The sequence below is a fragment of the Salvelinus fontinalis genome, chromosome 13 (genome assembly GCF_029448725.1).
Source record: "Salvelinus fontinalis isolate EN_2023a chromosome 13, ASM2944872v1, whole genome shotgun sequence".
Classification (NCBI taxonomy): Eukaryota; Metazoa; Chordata; class Actinopteri; order Salmoniformes; family Salmonidae; genus Salvelinus; species Salvelinus fontinalis.
Window position 1 is genome coordinate 33,658,712 of NC_074677.1, and position 24,262 is coordinate 33,682,973.

Genomic DNA, 24,262 nt, shown 5'->3' on the forward strand with positions numbered 1-24,262 from the left:
GCCTTCTAGCATAACTTCCATTCATGGGCAACGTTATGTAGTTAACATTAGCTGTCTACATCCAGCTAAATATTAACTTTCAACCTCTCAGGGCAGGGGCACAACAATTAATTAATTAATGGTTGGATCAGAATCACCTTTATAATCATTGGCCAGCACGGAGAATTAAGTAAAACCACCAGTCCAAATCCCCATCTCCATCCATGGCTAATTTAGGAAAGGGACAATTTTAGCCAGGGTGGCTCTAAGCTAGCCACTGGAGGACAACAACGAAACGAAATGCAACAATTCAAGCTTTTCTGTCAGTGGCGTATGCTCTCAATGGGATTTGATAGGAGTGACGCCAAATCCAAGCTGGCTTCCCTTGACACTTTTTTTGGTGCGCCAAGACCAAATTATGAAATACAGAGAGACGAAAGATCAATTATTTTATGTTTTTGTATTTTTTTCTTGGTAAATGTTTTGGGGAAGCCTGGCTTCCCTTGGCATCCATGAATACACACCACTGTATGTAACAACACCTTGAGCGCATCGGACACGAAACACCAATAGTTGATAAAATAAACAAGTTTGTGGAATTTTCTATCTTGGGTACATTTTCTATATAGGACAGTCATACGTTTGCACCCCTATTTTAATTTACTCCATGGCTCAGGCAGCCAAGTGTAGGCTACTATGAAAAGCTGTAGCCAGAGATGGAAAAGGAAGCGAGACATTACTCTCTCATTTTTTTCTAGTTCAATAATAGTCAATGAACTAGGCCTAGACCAGACACAGCTGCTATTGTATTGCTGTCTATGGGAGACCCACCCCGTTAAGTAGACCGGAACTGACAAACATTTTTAAATGGTAAACGGCCTGAGTGAATTATCTTTATTTATCCACCATCTTTGCTGCAGACAAATATTATCTTTTATATTGCTCAGCTCAGTCGCGACTTGCGAACTTTGCAGGTGTTTCTGATTAATAAACAATGCCATGCTGGTGGGTGGTACAATTCAAATAAAACCCAGCCCTGAAACTAAATGTAGGCTAAAAAGAAATGTGCATGCCATTTCATAGGAAAAGCAGTGGTGTAAAGTACTTCAGTAAAAATACTTTAAAGTACTACATAGGTAGTTTAAAAATATATATCTATACTTTACTATTTATATTTTTTGACAACTTTTCCTTTTACTCCACTACATTCCTAAACAAAATAATGTACTTTTTACTCCATACACTTTCCTTGACATCCAAAAGTACTCCTTACATTTTAAATACTTAGCAGGACAGGAACATGGTCCAATTCACACTTATCAAGAGAACATCACTGGTCTGGCGGTCTCAATAAACACAAATGCTTGTTTGTAAATTATGTCTGAGTGTTAGAGTGTGCCCCTGGCTATCCGTAAATAGAAAACTGTGCCATCTGGTTTGTTTAATATAAGGAATGTGAAATAATTTATACTTTTACTTTTGATACTTAAGTATATTTTAGCAATTACATTTACTTTTGATACTTAAGTATATTTAAAACCAAATACTTATAACTACTCAAGTAGTATTTTACTGGGTGAATATCACTTGAGTAATTTTCTTTTCAGGCATCTTTACTATTACTCAAGTATGACAATTTTATACTTTTTCCAACACTGAGGAAAATACACTTTGTTGGCACTAATTTTCAGTTTGTGTTTGTCACTTTAAGTCAATAAAACGATTACTTATTGACTTAAATTGTTCTGCAACATCATGGCTTTTGTCTTTCAGCTCGAAAAAAATGAATTTCTACTGGTGTAGGCGTTTCAGTCTCCACTCTGTTGATGCTGTTCCAAGTCAAGCACTGGGTCCAGCAGTGGAGGAGGAAGGAAGGGGAGGACCATCCTCCTCAGTGAATTTCATTCAAATAAAAATTGTAAAACATTTTAAAAGTTGTTATTTTTAGTTAAAACTATGCTAAATATAATCACGTCACCAAATAATTGATTAAACACATAATTTGGAAAGAAGGTCTACAGTAGCCTCAACAGCACTCTGTAGTTTAGCACCATAGTGTAGCCGGAGGAAAGCTTGCTTCCGTCCTCCTCTGGGTACATTGACTTCAATACAAAACCTAGGAGGCTCATGGTCCTCACCCCCTTCTATAGACTTACATGCTGACCACACCGCTCACGTTGCGCGAGTGTTGCAAAATAAATGTACACATAGATGTCATTCAGTCATTGCGCGTCAACGAGCTCCTGCGTAGCCAGGTGTTAAAATAGAACTTGATTCTATTTGTGACGCATGACGCGCTGCAAGTCCTGCCTCTCTCATCTCCTCGTTGTTTTTTAGAGGCATATACCCACGTGGGTGATTGAAAGATGAACTGAGGTCCACACTCCAGTCCACTTGGTAGTGGTAATGCACCTTAAAGTTGGTTGCCAACCGCTATATAAAGTTCAAAGAAGAAGAAACCTGAAGGAGGAGAGATTACTAGAAACAAACTCAGTTTACCCTTTTATCAGTGGAGTAGAGGACCTTGTGCATTTCAGGTCAAATAACAACCCAATGATTATATCCCAGGACAGATTAGCTAGCAACAGCAAGCTAGCTAGCTAAATTGCCATAAATGTTTAATGCTTTACGACCTGTCCCCAAATAAATATAGTTGGTTCAGAATTAGTTTTGATATTTCAACCTGAGTGTCCTCCTGATCGTGTCTGGTGTGTGTGGACAGAATCAACATGCGCGCGATGGCGGACCCACGCGTGCAAGCGGTTTGGTCAGCATGTTACATAGTAATAATGACAACTTCCGGAGGACGTCCTCCAACTCATCAGAGCTCTTGCACTCAATGAACTGTCATGTCCACCCAATCAAAGGATCAGAAAACGTATCTAGTACTGAAAGCATAAACTACAGCTGGATAGCACTGCAGTGCAAAACATGTGGTGAGTAGTTGACTCAAAGGGAGAGAAAGACAATAGACAACAGTTTAGAACAAATGAATTTCTTCCAAAATGAAGGAGAAGCAAGAGAGAAAAAGAGAGTAATTTTGAAAAATTTCAGTTTCAATTACATAGCTAGCAAATGCGGCTAGCTAGTTTAGTCTACTGAAACACCTTGCTCAAACAAATGGATGTTATGTTAGCTAGCTGGCTATGACTATCCAATACAACACTGGATCTCTTACAAGTCAAGGTAAACTTTTGGTTTTACTAATTTATTGCAACTGGGGCCCACCGGTGTAACTGCTGACTGTACACTGTAACGTTACTGCATGATTGTAGCGGGTTTACTAACGCATTAGTTCTATTAGCTATGCTGACTATGATGTTACTTTAGCTAATATGGTGACAACAATGTAGGCTGTGTGTCGCGGAAAGCTGATGTGTTGTTGATAAAATAATTTATATGTTTAAAGATAATGATTAAATAATTCCACTCTGAAACCATATAATTGTATGAAATGTATTAGTATCATAAAACTATAATCTGATGATGTGTGTAGTTTTAGTCAGAATTAGAACAAGGACCTTTTGTTCCTTTTTACTATGTAAGCAGGGTGCAAGTGGGAAACAAATGATGAGCTATCGACAGACAAGTTGTAATACTGTGTTCCTTACAGGACATTCTGTCTCCACCCATGGAGGGGAGAAACTGTTAGGTTTGCAGAAAATTATGAAACATGTTGCAGATTAAACAATGTATCTGTGTAGTGAAAAAACACTGACTGTCTGAGCAAGGCGTAGCTTAAGATTTGAACTTGTTTGTGTGTGTTATAAAGACTGTGTTTGCATTCTTGAATTTAGAACGTTCTCTGAATAAACTGCACTAACTTTTTGCATAAGCTGAGTCCTTGCCTAATTATTATTAAACCCATGGTCTTACAAACCTCGGGGATTGGTCAAAGCTATTGATTGTTAGTTATTATCATTGGGATTGAAAATTCTCATGACAGTTGTGCATTGAAGTCCACAAGCGAACAGGAATAGGTAAGAGGAGAGCGCATAGTTGCGAAAAGGAAAACAACGTGGCTGCTATGAAAGTGAACTGTGTTCACGCGAGATCAGGGGTGTATTCATTCCGCCGATTCTGTAGAAAAAGTTTCTTAAATGGAAAACAAAACGGGGATAAACATACCTGAATATGTCCAATAGAAACTTGTTTGTAACTGTTGGACTAATGATTACACCCTATATCAGCTAGATGCAGGCAAGCGTGTGCAAGGCGGTATTGAATATCACTGTGTCCATGTATCACCTCAAATTTTTCTCTCATCCTGTGTGCACCTACATTGTAAACTTTCATTTATAGGTTGTAGCAACCTCGTGATGGGTATAGGTAAAATTTGAGTATCATGTTGTAATGCTGTTACAACGCTGTTAAATTGAGCTGGGTGAATGGAATATGTGACACTCATCCAATATGATGTAATATAAATAAGGCCGTGCTCATAAGAAAAAAATCATCCTCCCTCATTTTAAACGGCACTGACCGCCACTGGTCTCCAGTGATAGCCTACCTTCAGGGTTGAGGAGTAACAGATTACATGTAAAGGATTACAAAAAACAGTCATTTTAATACTTTACATTACCAACAAAAATTCTGTAATCAGAATACAGATACTTTTGAAAAACTAGATGATTACTTTGAGGATAACTTTTATATTCAGAAAGGATGTTTGCGGGAAAAAATGACACTTCTGTTTTCTCAATGGCATTCAAATCAGCATTGAAAAAAGGCTACCTACATTATGAGATTATTCTGGATAAAAACGAGATTATTTGTCAGAATAAGACCCTATTTATTGGAAAAGAGCATCAAACTCACTCACCACCCTATGAAGTTAATCTAGCTTAATGATCTGCATGCTTTCGTGAGTCGTTGTGCGAGGACCACACAACATATCATCGCGTGACTCCCAAGTTTACTTCGATATGATGGTTATTATATCAATATTTGCGCATAAAAGCGTTTCCACTGTCATTTTTCCAATAATTTTATTTTTATTTTTTTGTGATTGTCTCTTTTCAGTGTCCAAATTAGCGGAGACCCAGGTAGGAGTGCCAGCTGGAACAGAGTAAAGGTCAGACTAGGCTAGGAGATGGAAACACCTAGAGAAAATCCAGAATTGTACAAATGTGTTGTAATGCATCCTATTGATCTAGAAAGATCAACTGACATACAATCCTAATGTTTGATTTGATGTCCATCAGCATTCTCTGACCATATGTCAATATTTTCCACAGTTCTGAAGGATATGGTGGAATGACAGCTGACCACAGAGAATTACACCTCAACCTCAGAGAGAGTGAATATATAACAGAAAAGGTGACTGTCAATTATCTTACTGGATCCAGTCCCACTCAACCCATATTTCTTGGTCAGTTTCAAGATTCTTGTGCACTTTTCCATAGATTGTGGAAAGAGAGTTGTGGGTGCTGCTGCTACATTGGTTCCATTCAATGTCATCCAGTCAATTGGATTCTCTGATGTCTTCTCTTGTGCTGCATCTGGCAACCCAGCCCTTACATAGTGGCCTTGTACACAAGATTGCTTCTCCTTGCCTTTCTTTCCCAGAATTGGATCAAAACAGTGATTGTTTATCTAATTTTTGACCTGCTCTTACTAGTCCAATCTTCCTCTTCTTCCTCCCAAGCTCTCTCGGACAGTTTCTTACCTGACCACCGCCATGTACCAGAAAGCTTCAATACTGCTAATCACAGTAAGTGATCAACCATTGTAATCTGTTCATAGATTAATGTTAAGGTACAGTAGTCTATATGGTTTAATAATGGATCCATGACATTGTCTACAAAGATACTGAAACTGAGAGGGATCTTAGTTGTGAGGTTGTCTGATATAAACTTACATAGACTCATGTCACCATCTTCTATTAGAGTCTCCCGCTATCAGAAGGAAGCTGTCACTCAAGCCAGGGGGGCCAACATTCTGCAGGCCAGCCTATAAGAGCGTGAGTTTGAATTGGAGAGCCAATCAAAGGAGTTGGCAGCCCTGCGGTTGGAGCAGCGGGAGTTGCGGGAGTTGAGGGAGGGGCTTGCAGCGGTCTGGAGAGAGAAAGAGGGGCTTCTGGAGAGATGGATGGATGAGAAGGAGGCGGTGGCAGAGAGGGTGAACAGGCGCAATGATGCACAGGAAAGGTGACAGAGCAAGGGTTCTATACTTAGTTTGAATACTTAGAACGTTTCAATTCCTAGCCTCTTTCCCTAGAGGTAAAGTAATATATCTAGGTGTAACTTAAAGGTCGCTGGTTAAATCCCTGAGCTGACTAAGTGCTGAAATCTGTCGTTGTGCGCTTGAGCAAGGCACTGAACCCTAATTGCTACTGTAAGTCGCTCTGAATAAGAGCGTCTGCTAAATTACTAAAATGTACAAATGTAAATGTGGTTGGGGCTAAGAGAGATGTGTGTGGTGTGTAGTACTGGATGTGGATAGAGGTACAGTGATTGAATGCTTTTCCCCCACCAGATGGCGCCGTTTCACCCGTCGATTCAACAAGCATCTCCGTAGAGCGATGCTGCGACCAGGTGAGCAGACCAACTCCTGGATGACTGGTAGGCTTTCAACAGAACCAGTAACTGCCATACAGAGTAACACTTCCAATAGCCTTAAATTATCCTCATTGGAGGGTTTCTATTGTAGATCTGTATGCATACTCTAATCACAGTGACGTGTAGTGACACGTATGCATAACTGCCCACTGTCCATTCTCCTGTATTTTCTCTGTAAGGAGACACACAGACACAGAACACACAGCAGTGGCAGGCAATCGCTTGCGTACCAACTAATATCAAGGTATGCTTTGACCAGAGGAGGATGGTTCACACTGCACTGCCCAGGGTGGACCTTGACACATTTTCCCAAAAGTTTCCTGTACTAAAACAGACCTCGAATGTGGCTCAAATCTTTTTTTACATGTTTATCTATTGAAAGATATTGATTTTAATCAATGTAGCTATAGGTAAAGCTAATTATAAACCAAACTGTAATACTGTTGTGAATTTCAGATACTGTATTTACAGGCTTATTTAAGTGAGTACCTAAGACCTAACTCAATGTTTTAATATTAACCGTTTTAAAATACTATGAGCAATAAAGTAACAAACTTCTGTCATGTTTTTCACTTCACTTATACACCACTCTCTGTCCTGTGACTGCTTCCTGTTTTTATGTGCGACCATCCTTTTCAATGGTCACTCACTGGCCCACAGAGGAGCTTACCTAACTACACATTACTGCAAAGTAGGTATAAATGTGTCAGTGGCACTTTGAGCCCCAAATGGTGAAGCATGATGCCATTTTGATAACTTCTGACAAGCTACTGTGCAAATCAAATTTAACGCGAACACACATTGTAGATAAATAAATTCTGACAAGGAAGTCATCTGAGCCCATGTTTGGATACTTGACTTCATCACGTCAACAGTGAGATTAACTTCTCTTCCGTCTTTGGATATGAGACTTGATAGAACGTACACGAAAAGGACAAGAGAATTTAATTAATTTTGCCTTTAATTAAATAAAAAAATCTGAAGAAAAAATTAAGGCAAACAAAAGTATTAAATGATTGAGAATAATCATAGTCAATGATACAGTAGTAATAATATTAATAGTTCTGTCATGTTCGATCAAAATCATATCAGTATACTTTCTGTAGACATTAAGACTCCCACAGCTCAGTGGCAGCACTTTCAAATATTCACTTAGCAGAGCTGCAAACAGGTAACCCATAGATGCACAACAACAATAATCACAGATCATAGTTCACAGCACTGCTGAAAAACATGCTCCATTGGTGTCGCTGTTGCTCTACAAAGCTCTGACACCAATGATGTATCTCAAACTGACCCCTAGCTAGCCTGTCACTAGGCACTTCTAGGATTGGATAGGTATGAATATTATAGTAATTGATTCACCCTGCCTTCTGATTGGCTAGTTGGAATTTCCCCACATTACTTATACCTATCCAATCCTTTCAGATCTACAGGAGTGCCTACGGAAGAAGAGCTAGGGGTCAGTTTGGGATTCAGCACAAGAGTGAATGGAATCTGATGTAGAAATTATTTGAAAATACCCATTCTCTTAGACCATGTGCAAGAATCTGATGAATGTCATTGGTGCATTGAGATTAACTGACAGACTGACAATGAGGAGTATCACTAGGCTATACAGTGCAGGTCCAGTGTGTGCAAGTTTACTGTAAGTGGGAGCGTATCATCTGTCCTCTTTATTGTAGAAGAGAGTGAATCACAGAAACCTCCGTATTATTCCCTTAAAACATGAAGGTTTTTACAGAATGAATGACAGGGTAGAAACTCAGGAATGTCAAGATGGGGCAGATGAAAGGGTTGCCTAAATTACATCACTAACCAAAGTGTGTCAGTCTGTGTGTTTGCCCTTCTCTCAGTGTGTTTACAGGTATGCTCTAAACCTCGTTTTATATCAATGATCAATACATGATCAATATGATCAATATTTGTAGAAATAATTACATTTAAATCACTATTGGTGGAAAAAGAACGATAAAGCCCCCTTCCTTTTAATGGCACTCCCTCGGCGTGGACAGCCATGGCACATCATCCCTCTTTATTACATTTAAATCATCTACTTTTTATCCACTATAGCACTTATTAAACACCTCGAAACTGCTGGCCAAATGACACCTGTGGATCTGTCAGCATTGCCATGGTACAATATTACATCAACATTTACATGGTGCTGGGTTTTCGCTTGTTTGCCACCCCCCATAACAACAACCACTGCAGACAGCGAGAACGCAAAACAGAGAACATGTACAAGAAGACAAGTGGCTTAAGCAAGACAAAAGAACACCGCAAGCAACATCGGGAAGACCACGAGGCCACCACGTCTCTCCATCCACATGCTTTCATCCCACCGTGTGTGTGTAAGAGTGTGTGTGTGAGCTCTAACAGTCCTCATCGTCTGCCATTCCTTTGAGCCGCAGGCGGGCAAAGTCCTCGAACACAAAGTCGTCATCTTGGGAGAAACTACTGCAGGACGACAAGAAACAAGGAAACATGGCAGAAGTGTGAGTGTTTTAGATCTGTGGGAATAGTCTTAGGGTGTCTTTGGCTGCATTTACACCAGCAGCCCATTTCTGATATTTTTTTCACTTATTGGTCTTTTGACAATAATTGGGCAGCCTGTGTAAACGCAGTAAAGAAGCAGTGATTACAATGGTCAGACAGACCAGATTAATACTCACTTTGATTCAAATTCTATCAGGTTGGTGTCGATGGGAGGGTCCGACTCCGGCACAGCTGTTAGAACACACAGATAATGACATGTCAGTGTGATGTCACCATGGCAACTCCATAGTAATTTACAGGCAGGAAATACCAGAGTGAGATTATGTATTTGATGTGCATGTGAGGGACTGTTATTCCCTGCCCACAAGGCTGAACTAAACTACTGACAGATATTTCACAAGACTTTGCCAATTCCTCTTCACTTATAGGATTAGTAGTTTCCACTAATTCACTACTTCCCAATCACACAAAAAAGCAAGCCACTTGAGGGACTCTAAAGTGCTCATCTTCCTTAATTTGAACTGATCGGAACATTTGAATATGTGAATGTAACAAGGTGGAAGAATATGGTGGAAGCTTGCCAGAGGATTTGTTCAACTCTCTCAATTCACTGCAAATGAAGGGAAGGAGAGGAACCCGAAATACTGAGATAAAGACCTGATAGTGGGTTTATGGAGAGGTGGTGGAGTCTGTAGGTACCTGAATGTGGGCGGGATACGGGCAGTTCTATGGGTTTGGGGTGCATTAAGACAAAGGGCAGCTCCACCGACACATCTCTGGAGAAACACAGAATAAAAACATTCATTAAGATCAATAATAATATATATGCATGCATAATAATAAGACATTTAGCAGACGCTTTTATCCAAAGCGACTTAGTCATGCGTGCATACATTAAGTATGGGGGGGGTCCCGGGAATTGGACCCTCTATCCTGGCGTAGCAAGTGCCATGCTCTAACAAATGAGCTACGAAGGACCACATGCATGTTCAATCATGCATGTCAATCAATAACAATTTGATAGTTATTCTATGGAAACATTCATATGATATACTATTGCACAATGAATAATCCAAGATATGACAGGAAACCACCCAGGAAATAGTGATTAGTGACATGTTTGATCAGTGAAGGGGGAATAAAGCCCATCAACCCTCCTTTGCTGTCGAACATTGATCTCACCCAATGTGAACTCTTCGGTTCTGGGTAGCACTTCGTTTGCAAACAGTCATTATACAGTAATAACCAATGAATTGTAATAAATCAAAGCCTAAACGCCAAGGTGTGCAGACTTTTAATATATTCAAGCTTCATTCCCCTCAACACTGCATTGATAACTCTGCATCAGTGTGACTTTGGGCCACAGCCTAATGAAACCTCACACCATCCTTAGGGTTAGGACTGACTCAGGCAGGGAGAACACAGGAGGCTGCAGCTTAGCATCTGCAGGCGAGATTTGACATACAATGGCTGGTATGTAAAATAATCACACATACACACACTTAAGAGGCACTGATGGCGGTTCTGGCTCACAGACACTCAACCAAGCACACACAAATGGCAGTAGGGCATAAGATCACCACACACACATGCAGGTGGTGGCTGGGATGTGATATTACCTTTCTAACACGCCCCTCAGCAGCCTGAGATAACCCAATGCAAGAGCAGATGCACGGATGGAGGGAGAGACGCACAGACAATCAGACGGGCGGACAAACACAGTAGGCGAGAGAGACACAAACCACAGGAGGGAAGATGAAATGAGGCGGGAACTCAAAACCAAGGCAACCGCAACCGAGAGGGGAGACCACAAAGCATGGCGCACCAGTGAGTGGAGTGGGAGGAGCAGAGAGACTAGTGAGGGTCTGGGAGATGTGATTTTATGACTGTTTATACACAAGTTGTAGTGGCAGAGTATCAGGAGTGTATGACACAGATTGGGGTGTAAAGGTGTGTGTGTAGACTACAGCATGTGTGTGGTCAGTAAAAGTGGTAGGTGTGTGTGTCAGTTTTTCCCTGAGTACATGGAAGTAGCCAGCCAGAGAGTGCTGGGGGGGGGGGGGGGGTCCGGGGGGCATGCCGTCCTGGATAAATTTTTTTGCAGAACAAGCTTTATTTTGGTGACCTCTGATACATTCTAATTCCTTGATTCTATTCGAAATACACAGCTAAATTGTTGAATAGTTTAACGACTTTACCTCCCATTTTGGTAAAATGGTTGTGACTTAACAATTAAAATGTATGAATTCAGTGTGTTGTTAATGTTTGAGATATTTTCTAGGCCCATATGATCAGAGCTTTTTTCTAAGTAATATAACCTTTAACACTAAACCAGTCTCTTGAGATTCAAATTATATTTACAATTTTACTGCAAGATATGAATTGCCACAATGATGTTCTTAAAATTACATATTTTATTGGCTCTGTGGCTATGGACACTAAGGGTAATGAAACCAATGTGTCATTTAGAAATGTGGGCGAACTATCCCTTTAACAGTTTGGCCTGTCAATCACTGTGGGTGGGATTGTCAGGGAGGGGACAGGATGTTTGTGAGTCACAGAGTTGGTAGGGTTTCAGACTTGGAGGGAAGGGGGTAGATTAGTAATCTAGTCAGAAAAACTAGTCTAGTCGTTCAATTACATTTATTGTGGCAAAAACCTAAGAAAAAAGTCTGTGTTCTGTCAAGTAAACATGGATTCCCTGTTGAGAAACAATATAGAACTGCAGGAAAATTCTCAGTGGGAGTCCTCATGAGAGCTAGTTTCATCATAGTGCTTGATAGTTTTTGTGACTGCACTTGAATAAACTTTCAAAGTTCTTGACATTTTACGTATTGACGAACCTTCATGTCTTAAAGTAATGCTGGGCTGTCGTTTCTCTTTGCTTATTTGAGCTGTTCTTGCCATAATATGGACTTGGTCTTTCACCAAATTTTCTGTATAGCCCCCTACCTTGTCACAACACAACTGATTGGTTCAAACGCATTAAGGAAAGAAATTCCACAAATTAACTTAAGGCACACCTGTTAATTGAAATGCATTCCAGGTGACTACCTCATGAAGCTGGTTGAGAAAATGCCAAGTGTGAGCAAAGATGTCATCAAGGGAAAGGGTGGCTACTTTGAAGAATCTCAAATAAACAAATCCAAATATATTTTATAACACTTTTTTGGTTACTACATGATTCCATCTGTGTTATTTCATTGTTTTGATGTCTTCACTATTATTCTACAATGTAGAAAATAGTAAAAATAAAGAAAAACACTTGAATGTGTAGGTGTTCTAAAACTTTTGACCGGTAGTGTGTATATTTCCTGAGCTTTCTTATTAAACCTTATAATTCATTTTTTTTAACTGTCTTTGCCATTTATGAATATGTTATTCAATGCATTTCTATGGGCTATAGTAGTAAAGGCCAAATTCAATACTTGTTTTATATTTATATGCATAGTTATTTTTTATACCTAAAGGGGTCCTACAATTATAAAACAAATAGCTAAATGATCCATGTTATGACCACCTTAAAACAATTCCACATGTCAGCTTAGAACCCGAGAGGCTTAGGGTGTTTCTCAATTTTTCATACTACCTTGCTCCACACTCTCATGCTCAAGAGTGCATTCTCAGATCATGTTCTTGTGAGGACGAAAGTGTGAAGAAAGCATAAAACAATACATTTGAGAAGCACTCACACTCCCCCTACTGTACTACCTCACACGTTACCTTCTTCCAGCCAGGACAATGACAACAATAGATGAAACAAGATACACACAAAGCAAACATTTCACTTCATAATAATCAACTAGATATGTGAATCGTAATAATGTAGTTAAACAGGCAAAAATGACCTAAAACTAATGTTATGCAAGGTAGATGTACATTTTTCATGGGTAGCTACCAATTCTTCGTGGCTAGCTAGCCCCATTCACTGAACTGTTTTCCAATCATGACAACAATGGCAATAGAGACGAAACAAGATAAACACAAAGCAACCGTTTTACTTCATAACTATCAGCTAGCTATATGTGAATCATAATAATGTAGCTAACCAGATATTTTAACAGTTGGGCTCCCAAATGGCGCAGCGGTCTAAGGCACTGTAGTGACGCACGTGATTGGGAGTCCAAATTGGCCCAGCGCCATCCGGGTTTGGCCAGGGTAGGCCTCCATTGTAAATAAGAATTTGTTCTTAACTGACTTGCCCAGTTAAATAAAAGGTTAAATAAAATAAAATCAAGCAAAAATTACTTACAACTAATATTATACAAGATAGATGTAAATTCTAGCTAACAATTCTTTGTGGCCATCTAACAATACCTGTAGCTAGCCAATATACGGTACATAGGCAGGAAAACATGCCAAATTTAACACAGCATGTATTTATTAACATATCAAGATAAAATATTGTAGTCAGGAAATATATGACATGTGAACAGCCAACATTTCATTCTCTCACTTCAGCTCAAATAATGCCTGCCATTGATTTCAAGAAATGTTGCAGCATTTTTTACGTGGTTGCGTCATAATTCTTTGCATACTTTCCGTTGAAGCTTGTGTCGATGCATGCTTCAAAATATGTACAAATGGAGTACGCATTCAAGAAGTGCCCTGTGTGCTCTGTTTCACATACTTTAATTTGAACTCATACTCCGACCCTCCCGTGCTCCAATTTGCGTGCTTGGAGCACGGCAGTATGTATTTTGAGAAACACCCTTAGACTTTGAGGTTTTTAAATTAAAAGAAGCCTAGTTAATATATGAAGTATAAAAACTAGCGCGTAAGGAAAACACTGCAGTGTGTACCTGCACAGAACCACCCACAGCAACGTATTGATATTGACCAGACTCATGTGGAACTCACCCTCCACGAGAGATGACCAATTTTACTTTGACCCTGTAGGAGACCAGGATTCCAAGGACCTCCTTGTTAGTTACATCCTTAACACTGAAACACAAACATGAGAGAAAGAGAGGGTGGTGAAAAAGGTTCTCAGTAAGGGATGAGTTCTTGCATCTTCTAGGGTGCTGCGTTCGAAAATAAATCAGAATGCATTTATGAGCTCAACCACTCCCTCAGCATGTATGTGTAAACTCACATGATGCCCAGTTACAGTATGTGTGGTGTGTGAAATAGTGCTAAGGCCAAGCTAGAGAGAGTGTCATTATTATCTAACATGGTTCTGGATGCCAGACTACAGTGTTTGAGTGTGTGAGTCATCGTACATGGTGCTGGAGGCCAGGTTGGTGTCCTCATGTTTGAGCTTTCCATCCAGGGCCAGGCCCCTCTTCTCGCGGTTCTTGTCTAGCGTGGGTGTGAGGGTGTACACCTTACAGAACGTAGAGCTAGACGACACCTGGTCACTGAGGAGAGGAACACACACACCTATCAGCACACCTGGGACATAACTGAAATATCAATAGATCTGGACAAGAAGGTATGGAAAAACAGCTGATCACAAGCTAGAAGTTAAGAGAAATGTCTTGGAAGTCTGAAAAATGATAATGGCATGAACAGGAAAGGATGGGGGAGGGAGAGCAAGCCTGAGCCAGAACTGTACAGGATATTATTAGAAACAAGGGTCCCTTGTACCAAATCAAACTTCAGCACTAATATAAAATAACAGAGCTACTCCTGGAAAGTATTCATACAGTATTAAAAAGAGAAATATGTATGATTTATTCATATTGCCTTACACTTCTTAGATAAATATCAAGTCTACAGTGAATTTGTTTGAACAGCAGCCATACTTACTGGATGAGGCTGTGGGCCTGGAAGAGGACTTTTCAGCTAACTTAGCTACAAACATGATACTATTTTTCTTTCTTGCATGTGTAAAATACTAAAGGTTAACAGAAAGCAAAAAAGGAATTGATGAAACCAAAAGAAGAAGTGAACAATATTTGACAAGTGGGTTGTTGTTCTGGCTTCAGGAATGGCGGTTCAAATCCACTCTCTTCCCTCCTGTTGCTACACTCCAATTGGGCTTTGCGGATGGATGCCACAAACGCCACCGAGCAAGGCAGACACTGTCAAACTAGATCCGAGAACAATTTAAGATCTGCTACGTAGCCCCTGAGAAAGCTCCGACCCAAAGAAACACACACAAGCTTTACACAGCTTGTGTGTGTCCCCCAGCTGCTACCAGCCACAATGCATGACTGGCTATACTGCAGTAGTTCAGAACTGCCAGGGGATGGGAGATGTTCTCAGGGTAACCGAGACAGCGCTTCACCACTCTTTTTGACATAGCAGAGAAACACCCTGTAATTTTGTGTATCTAAAGTAGCCTCAAATTCTTATGAACAGGTTACCAATGTAGCCTCTGCTTTGGGTACTTGTTGTTTCTCATTCCCACAGAGTTTCCATGTTTTGTCCTCTACCTGTAGCATAGAAGGAACTGTGTGTAGAATTACAAACTCAACATTTTGTTGTTTCTTGCCAGACCAGGGTAAATGTTGTTTCAACATTTGTTCATCCTAAAATACTGATATACAATGGCAGAATGGCGCCAGAAATCAAACATGGTATAACTAAACCTTTAATGCTCACCAACATAGTCTATATACCATGAAGTCAGGTGCTGCAGCGGTCATAACATTTGTCAGCAGGTTATTGTCATGCAAAAGGCTGGCAGTCTCACAGTTATTGACTGTTAATTAACAAACATGTTAAATTAACATCTCCAGGCTCCACTCAGACAAGTAGCATACAAGCCTCTGACGCCTTTGGAACATCGACATTTAAAAAAGTTTAATAAAACTAATTGAATATACACCATCACAATAAATTCATTTATTTTAGGCAGGTCTAAAAAAAAAAAAAAAAACATTATGATATGAATTTTTTTTATTTCAGAAGAACAGAATATGAGTTGTTGCTGTGTGTTATCTGGCTATAAAATTATTTTTTTAATAAAAAAATATGCCATAAGCTGTAGTCTTGTTCATTTAGCAGACAATATATGCGTGTAAGTCCCGAGAACATGATATGATTTTATAGTAAGAAGAATATAATTGAACTTAGCTGAATAAAATAGACAGGATATTATTCCCATTCCGGAGCGAGAGCGTGCATAGGAAGTGGCTATGTTAGGCGTAAAAGTGATCATTTGAAACAGGTCCTATGAGCTAGGTTTAGAGTTATTTGGCAACTTTAGTTGTGAATGATACCAACCTTAAAATTATTTAGAAATCAAAGATATATGGGCTGTATGATCCGACTATAGGATATTGATGATTTGAGAAAGTCGCAACAAAAAAGCTTGAGCTCTGCTCCTTGCCTCAGGCTGCACACGCTGTTCTCTCAAGTGATCATATTTCCACCAATCAGACTATTCTGAATTTGAACTTGTCTTTACTAATATGTAAAATTAGTTGTGATTTATAATGGCCCATTATCAAACAAGCAATAAAAAAAAATACATGTCATCCATATGCACTGGTATAGCAAATGGAGGCCACTTTCCTGTCAGTACGGTTTTCACTCATGTTGGGTAGACTATTCTGGTCATTTCTCTGCGACAGGTGATATTCAGCCCAAACTCTGTGCTCTCCAACCCTGTTCCTGCAGCTACCCAGTGTTTAATTTGTGAAACCAAGTGAAATCTGTTTGGGAACATCGACAGTAACATGTTTTCACAACTAAACATATTTCATTAAACTGTTAACAGCCCCTCTCTCTCTGCGCGCAGGAGAAAGGAATAAAGGAGAGGAGGAGATTGAAACTCACGGTAGTGAGATATTTTGTAGCTAAAAGGTAATGTGTCAGTCCATTATTATAATTTGTTTAAATGCCCTATTACTTGGCTATTCAAAATCTAAAACAAATTCACTATAATTATAGTCTAAATCTGAATTTGTTTCATTTAAGCTAGACCGATTATGTACCAAAGATATCATAAATCAGTATTTATGTTTTTCTGCCATGCATAATATGTAGTTGGCTATTTAATGGCACAATCTTTATTTTAATTCAGGGGGATTTGGGGGCTTGGGCTCATATATAGGCCTATGCTTATGCATAAGCTCTAATATGCATATGTATGCTTTGAATTAATCATCACCTTAGAAAGCGCTGTCCATTTTGTTGTGTTAGGCTTTGAAACAACAGCCACAGAAGCCATGTTTTCCACTCAGTTTGAACTTGTTGTTGAACTTCTTTCTTCAAATTGATCAAGCACAGTGAGGTAAGTTGTAAAAGCACCTACTGTCTTGATGATAAGTGTTTGATGTACATTTGCATAGATGTCAGAGTGGTTGGAGCAGTGGTTCCCAACCTTTTTTGGTTACTGTACCACCAATTTAATTTTGCTCTGCCCGGAGTACCCCCTCATGTAGATTTGACCAACCAGTCTTCCAGTACCCCCTGTGGATAGGCCAAGTACCCCCAGGGGTCCTAGTACCCCTGGTTGGGAACCACTGGGTTAGAGGAACAATTGAGCCCTGAGTACCAGGCCATTAGCCACCTGATGATCGTTAGGGAGTTGGGTAAGCTACTACTAATGCATGTCCAGAGTGCATAAAAAGAGATTACCTTGACTCGACGTTCATGTAGAATTTTACTGTGGTCATGACTCATGACTGCCAGTGTGGCAGTGATACGTCACCGCAACAGCCCTAGGCGTGATGTATAAAAGGAAACAGGCAAAGTGGAAATAAAGGAACTGAGGAGTGATAGGTATAATAGTCATGTAAAATACTCACTCTGCCTCCACCTGAGCCACTGGACACTTGTACTGAGCCGTACTGAACAGACAGATATCAGCATACTGTCGCACTGGAGAGAGGGAAAGAAAGAGTTAACCACACACATGCAAAAGAAAACAGAGGAGAGAAGAGCGAATAGAGCCTAGAGTCATAAAATAACAATTGATACAACTTTGATGAAAGACAGGTACCTGAGATTTTGACTCTTTTGACAGTCTTGGTGGAGTTGTTGGTGACGTGAACATTCACGCTGATGGGTTCTCCATGGTAGTAGAGCTCTTTATCCAGAGAAGCCTCCAGGTGTAGTGAGCGGTCCGACATGAGGAAGCTCCGAGTGGTCTCCACCATGGGCTGAGGCCCAGGCTTCTCTGGGGCATACTGCACCTTACGGATCACTAGCCGCACAGAGTTCCTACACAACACACACGTTACAGATCACCAACTTTGCTGACTAACTAAAAACATACAGAGAAATGCACAGACATGGTTATCACATGTTTTCAAGGATTACAGACCCTAAAAAGCTCCTGCAGAAGACACACAGAGTAAAATGGTTTTCGTACCGTTTGTGAATCTTCTCCTCTATAGATTTGGCACAGAACGCTCGGATCTCAAAGTCTACCCCACATGCCTAAAGAGGGAAAGGAGAAGAGACATGGATATAAATTACCAAATCGGCATTATTAGTGTCATGTGGGTGTGTATTGTTGACTCTACAGGTATGGAAATTGCTGAGTTTAGATATCCGTCATATAATGTGTAAGTTTGCATGAAGTGATGCTGAAGCGTCTTTACCTTCCCCGTGTCTTCTGGTCCTGGCTGTAAGGTGACTGAGCACGGCAGGTTCTGGGGAATCTGAGAGACACAAATTTGCCATATTTTACAGTCTCAAAGGGTATGTATGTTCATGTGTGTGTGTGTGGTTGTGTGTGTCTACTTGACTCACTGTGAAGTAGAAGGGGTGTGCCTGCTGGCCCAGTTTCTTCAGTAGTCTTTCCTGCAAGCGACTGTTGGCTTTGCGTTCCTCTGCGATTGGAGGGAAGGCCTGGAAGGTGGAGATGTACAGATCCTTCCGGAAAGACAGGCCCAGCACGTCCAGGTCCTCACGGCCATAGCGGAATGCACACGTCAGAGTCACAAACACTGGGGAGAAGGAGGGGTTTGAACATCAGAAGAGGTTAAAATGGCAAAAAATAGAGGAGACAAAACAGTGGAGAGAATGAGGAAGATGCCAACTCATACCTTTCCTTTCTTTCAGATACTCGGGGTCCACTAGAATCACACCATCTGTGAGAAAGGAAAATGTAAAGAGGTAAGGTTTTGATTAGACAATGTTAATTGTTTGAAACACAGTGTTTACGAACAATAAAACGAGTCAGTTTTATGAGAGATTCTGAGTCCCATGATGCTCTCACCAGTACACTCATTGATCGTCCAGCACTTACCGACTGGGTCCACCTGGTCAAGGTGATCCACAAAGTCTCTCTTTCCCAGGTATACTGTGACCTGCAGAAAGGAGGGAGGGAAGTAGAGGAACTTAGACAAATGTGAAAGTGTCACAATTAATAACATAAACCATCAAAGGATACAACTAGTAATGCAATACTCATGTCATTTACCTTGCAGTTGGGGCTTGATTTCTTGAAGACTCTGACAAAAGGACACGGGAGATAGAAAGCAAGAAAGAGAGATTTGATCAAGTAGGAAGCTATAGCCTATAAAGTATGGGGTGTAACTTTCACACCTCTGGGGTGTAATCATTAGTCCAAACAGTTGCAAAATGTAACGTTTTGCTACTAGAATTAGAGTTTTAATTGGACAAATTAAGGTAGGTCACTCCTCATTTCGTTTGCTTCCAATTAAGAAACATTTTGCAACAGAATCTGCGTAATGAATACGCCCCTGGTGTTCGTCCAGTTTGTCCTCTATCATGTCCCAGAGGTGTAGGGTTAGACCCAATATCCTGCATCTGGACAGGAAACTCTCTCCCAGCAAATAGAGGCCATTTCCTGCTGCTGACTGCCACAAACACAACAGGAAAAAACCCTCCTTCCTCATTTCACGAGGAATATCAACAAAGGAGCATTGATACATACTGTGTGTACTCTTTACGCCTATTGCAGCATGCAGAAAAAAAATTCCCTTCAACAATAGTTTGCAAACTAAATTCTCAAAGAGCACTTTCATTATCACAGACTAGGCCTACACACACCCTATGCATACCTAACCTAGGTACCCAAACACACATACGTGTGAGAGGTTCATGGACTGTGGCAAGGTGTAACACAGTGTGTGCGTGCATATAGGAGGAAAGAGGATATTAACAGGCAAGCATTGAACGACTATAGTCCTGTCATAAATGGGATATCTAGGCTAAATTTGCATAGAAACTCATCCCAGTGACTGCTGATAACTAACTGATAAGGACAAGTCAACAACTCCTTAACATTAGGAGAATGAAGAGGGACCACTGACTACTAGTCCATTTCTGACCAGGACTAGTGGAGGAAGGTGAACACTTTACCCTTTCCCACCAGTGGTGGAGAACATAAGCACACTAACAGCATATGTATGCATAAATAAGACCTTATAGATGCCACGTCTAAGTCATGATATGGTTTTTAGTTTGACTTGGGATATAATTTAACTATAGTGAGTCTATGTAGTGGACACAGGGCATGTCTTCTCGCACATGCTCAGTTTGAATCTCATTGGCCTAGAGCTCTGCTGACTCTTCATTTACGAGCCAGTGCTACATTTTATACTTCCTCACCAGTTGCCATCCAAACCCTTGACCCCTCAAAAACGCCACGCCACTTGCTCACTAGCATCCATCAGGGGGTTGTCATCACTGCTGCTGACGCTTCAGAGACCACAAGAGAAACACCTATTAACCTGACCTTGACCCTAAATCACAAAACACTGAACCTAAACACCAATCTGACCGTTTACTTCAAACCTTCTACATGAACGTGACCCTGTCCACTGCACAATAACCAATAAATAAAATCTATGAAAAATGTCAGTAGAGAACCATACTGCACATTCTTTTCAAATATATTCCACATTATTTATAGTCACTTGCAGAGGACATCGATCCAGAATAACTTAGTGGAGAAGTACAGCTGCTCAGAGTCAGACTGTACATACTGATGCAGATACAAGCAGCTGATTACCAAGAGCAAAATACTTTGAAGTTATCAAAGGTGTCAGGCCGGCAAGTGTATGAATAGCTGCATCTTAAATTGTCCTGGCCTGATATGGACAGCACACAACAGTGGCTATACAACATGCCCCTATACAGTAATCACGTGTATATGGCACATGATATCATGAGCTGGATAGACTGTGTTTGTTTGTTTACATGCAGGATATTTATCTATACATGAAATAACACTGGGCGATTAAGCGTCAACTGTACATCAAATACATGTCACTGAGGGCCAAATAAACAGACCGCTAATTAGCCAGGAATCAAAACAGTACATCAAGCATGCATATCAGCTCATTCGTTAATTTTGAGCTAGCTACAGTAACGTTAGTTGTTGGATGCGAGTTGTACCTAAACCCACACACACCACGGTGGCCATCATAAGACCGTTTACCCCACCCTGCAGCTAGCTAGAACATGCTTACTAAAACTGTTGCAAGTGAAGTGAAACTAGCTAGTTATCTAGTTAAACTAGAAATTATGTTATCGTCATCAAGGTGTAGGTAAAACAGGGATATACAGGTGGATTGCGAAGACTCTTCCGCCCGAACAGTTCTAGCTAGCTAACTACCTCTGCTAACGTTAGCTAGCTAGGAAACATATGGGTCTGGCTAACAACAACACAAACACTGTTATCGAAATCCTACGACTATGGTCGTTTTGGCTAAATAGTCTCTAACGTTTAATTAGATAGATAGTTGCTATTCTTGCCTTGGTAAGTATGGACCAATCTGATGTTGATGCAAGGGGAACAGGCTGGTCTCAAGTGATGCTATGGTGCTAGCGTAGCTAGCTACCCGTGCTCTTGCCTTCACACACAACAACACACACACTGACAAGGCAGTAGAAAATACGAGATTGCGGGGGAATGAATCCTTACCTGGTGCCCGCCTTGTCCCCCATCTCCTCGACAGGCTTTCGGTATATTGGTGGCAAAAGAACAAGCTGTGTGTATTTCTGTGAATTGTTATCTGTTTATTTTATGGTGTATTTTACTCCACCCTTGCAAGCTCTCTGGCGCTGGCTTCCGTTCCTTTTCGCTTCCGCAAAAGCAGGAACTCATCCGATCCGTGCAGCGCTGATAAATTCGCGCTTTTGGGAACAGTGTAGCATTGCGCAATAGCTACGCACTATCAGAATGCCCTACGCCCAAATGGTAGGAAGGTAGTGCTTTTTGTCACGCAACGTTAGAGCGTTGCAGATTGAATTGCAATGTGTATACAATGCATTTGGAAAGTATTCAGACCCTTTGACTTTTTACATTTTGTTATGTTACAGCCTTATTCAAAAATTGATTACATTATTATTATTTTACTGCTGCTCTTTAATTATGTTTGTTACTTTTATTTCTTATTCTTATTCTTATTTTTTTTAACTGCATTTTTGGTTAGGTCTTGTAAGTAAGCATTTCACTGTAAGGTCTACTACACCTGTTGTATTCGGCGCATGTGACAAATACACTTAGATGAGGAAAAACCTTAAAAATCTATCTACACACAATACCCCACAATAACACAGTGAAAACAGGTTTTTAGACATGTTTGCAAATGTATTACAATACAAAACTGAAATACCTTATTTGCATAAGTAACATGATTTGGAAAGGTACACACCTGTCTTTATAAGGTCCCACAGTTGACCGTGCATGTCAAAAAACAAAAACCAAGCCATGAGGTCGAACGAATTGTCAATAGAGCTCCGAGACAGGATTGTGTTGAGGCACAGATCTGGGTAGGGCTACGAAAAAAATTCTGCAGCATTGAAGGTCCCCAAGAACACAGTGGCCTCCATCATTCTTATTTTTTATTTTTTATTTAACCTTTATTTAACTAGGCAAGTTAACAATGACATCCTACCCCAGCCAAACCCGGATGACGCTGGCCCAATTGTGCGCCGCCCTATGGGACTCCCAATCATGGCTGGATGTGATACAGCCTGGATTTTAAATGGAAGAAGTTCCTAGAGCTGGCCGCCCGGCCAAACTGAGCAATCAGGGGAGAAAGGCCTTGGTCAGGGAGGTGACCAAGAACATGATGGTCACTCTGACAGAGCTCCAGAGTTTATCTGTGGAGATGGGAGAACTTTCCAGAAGGACAACCATCTCTGCAGCACTCTACCAATCAGGCCTTTATGGTAGAGTGGCCAGACGGAAGACACTTCTCAGTAAAAGGCACATGACAGCCCACTTGGAGTTTGCTAAAAGGCACCTAAAGACTCTCAGACCATGAGAAACAAGATTCTCTGGTCTGATGAAACCAAGATTGAACTCTTTGGCCTGAATGCCAAGCGTCATCTCTGGAGGAAACCTGGCACCATCAATACGGTGAAGCATGGTGATGACAGCATCATGCTGTGGGGATGTTTTTCAGCGGCAGGGACTGGGAGACTAGTCAGGATCAAGGGAAAGATGAACAGAGCAAAGTACAGAGAGATCCTTGATGAAAACCTTCTCCAGAGTGCTCAGGGCCTCAGACTGGGTCGACGGTTCACCTTCCAGCAGGACAACGACCCTAAGATAACGCAGGAGTGGCTTCGGGACAAGCCTCTGAATGTCCTTGAGTGGCCCAGTCAGAGCCTGGACTTAAACCCGATCGAACATCTCTTGAGAGACCTGAAAATAGCTGTGCAGTGACACTCCCCATTTAACCTGACAGAGCTTAAGAGGATATGCAGAGAAGAATGGGAGAAACTCCCCAAATACAGGTGTGCCAAGTTTGTAGCGTCATACCCAAGAAGACTTAAGGCTGAAATCGCTGCCAAAGCTGCTTCAACAAAGTATTGAATAAAGGGTCTGAATACTTATGTAAATATAGTATTTCGTTTTTTTACTTGTAATACATTTGCGAAAATATCTAAACAGTTTTTGCTTTGTCGTTATGGGGTATTGTGTGTAGATTGATGAGGGGAAAAAACAATTTAATACATTTTAGAATAAGGGTGTAATGTAACAACAATTTGGAAAATGTCAAAGGGTCTGAATACTTTCCGAATGCACTGGAAGTTATAGAACAGACACAACTCCCTACACTACTTTTCTATATGAGAGAATGCCAAGCGTGTGCAAAGCTGTCATCAAGGCAACGAGTGGCAACTTTAAAGAATCTCAAATATACAATTAACACTTTTTTTGGTTACTACATGATTCCATCTGTGTAATTTCATTGTTTTGATTTCTTCACTATTATTCTACAATGTAGAAAATAGTAAAATGAAGATAAACCCTTGAATGAGTAGGTGTGCCCAAGCTTTTGACTAGTACTGTACATTAACACCTGCACAGGAACACCCTTGATAGAGTTGTGTACACA

General features: G+C 40.6%; 1 protein-coding gene across 2 annotated transcripts; it reads right to left on the minus strand.

Annotated features, from left to right (window-relative positions):
* Nucleotides 1-7,482: 7,482 nt before the first annotated feature.
* On the minus strand, nt 7,483-22,021 carry LOC129868469 (arrestin red cell). Of its 2 annotated transcripts, XM_055942479.1 has the most exons (15): nt 21,835-22,021; nt 19,363-19,393; nt 19,189-19,249; nt 18,986-19,030; nt 18,690-18,886; nt 18,539-18,598; nt 18,307-18,374; nt 17,935-18,155; nt 17,741-17,813; nt 14,261-14,398; nt 13,899-13,982; nt 10,658-10,681; nt 9,738-9,814; nt 9,215-9,269; nt 7,483-8,999 (listed from the first exon to the last, which is right to left on the minus strand). In XM_055942479.1, the coding sequence occupies exons 1-15, from the start codon at nt 21,855-21,857 to the stop codon at nt 8,915-8,917; spliced, it is 1,242 nt and encodes a 413-aa protein (XP_055798454.1). In that variant the 5' UTR covers nt 21,858-22,021; the 3' UTR covers nt 7,483-8,914. The 2 variants fall into 2 exon arrangements, with proteins under 2 accessions (XP_055798454.1, XP_055798455.1); XM_055942480.1 differs by lacking the exon at nt 10,658-10,681 and having other exon boundaries at nt 21,835-22,018.
* Nucleotides 22,022-24,262: the final 2,241 nt, after the last annotated feature.

Coding starts and splice junctions, on each gene's coding strand:
- LOC129868469 (XM_055942479.1), bottom strand. CDS start 21,857: ATGGGGGACAAGGCGGGCACCAG. Junction 17,814..17,934: donor CAAAAGAGTCAAAATCTCAG/GTACCTGTCTTT, acceptor CCCTCTCTCCAG/TGCGACAGTATGCTGATATC. Junction 9,000..9,214: donor CTGATAGAATTTGAATCAAA/GTGAGTATTAAT, acceptor GTCGTCCTGCAG/TAGTTTCTCCCAAGATGACG.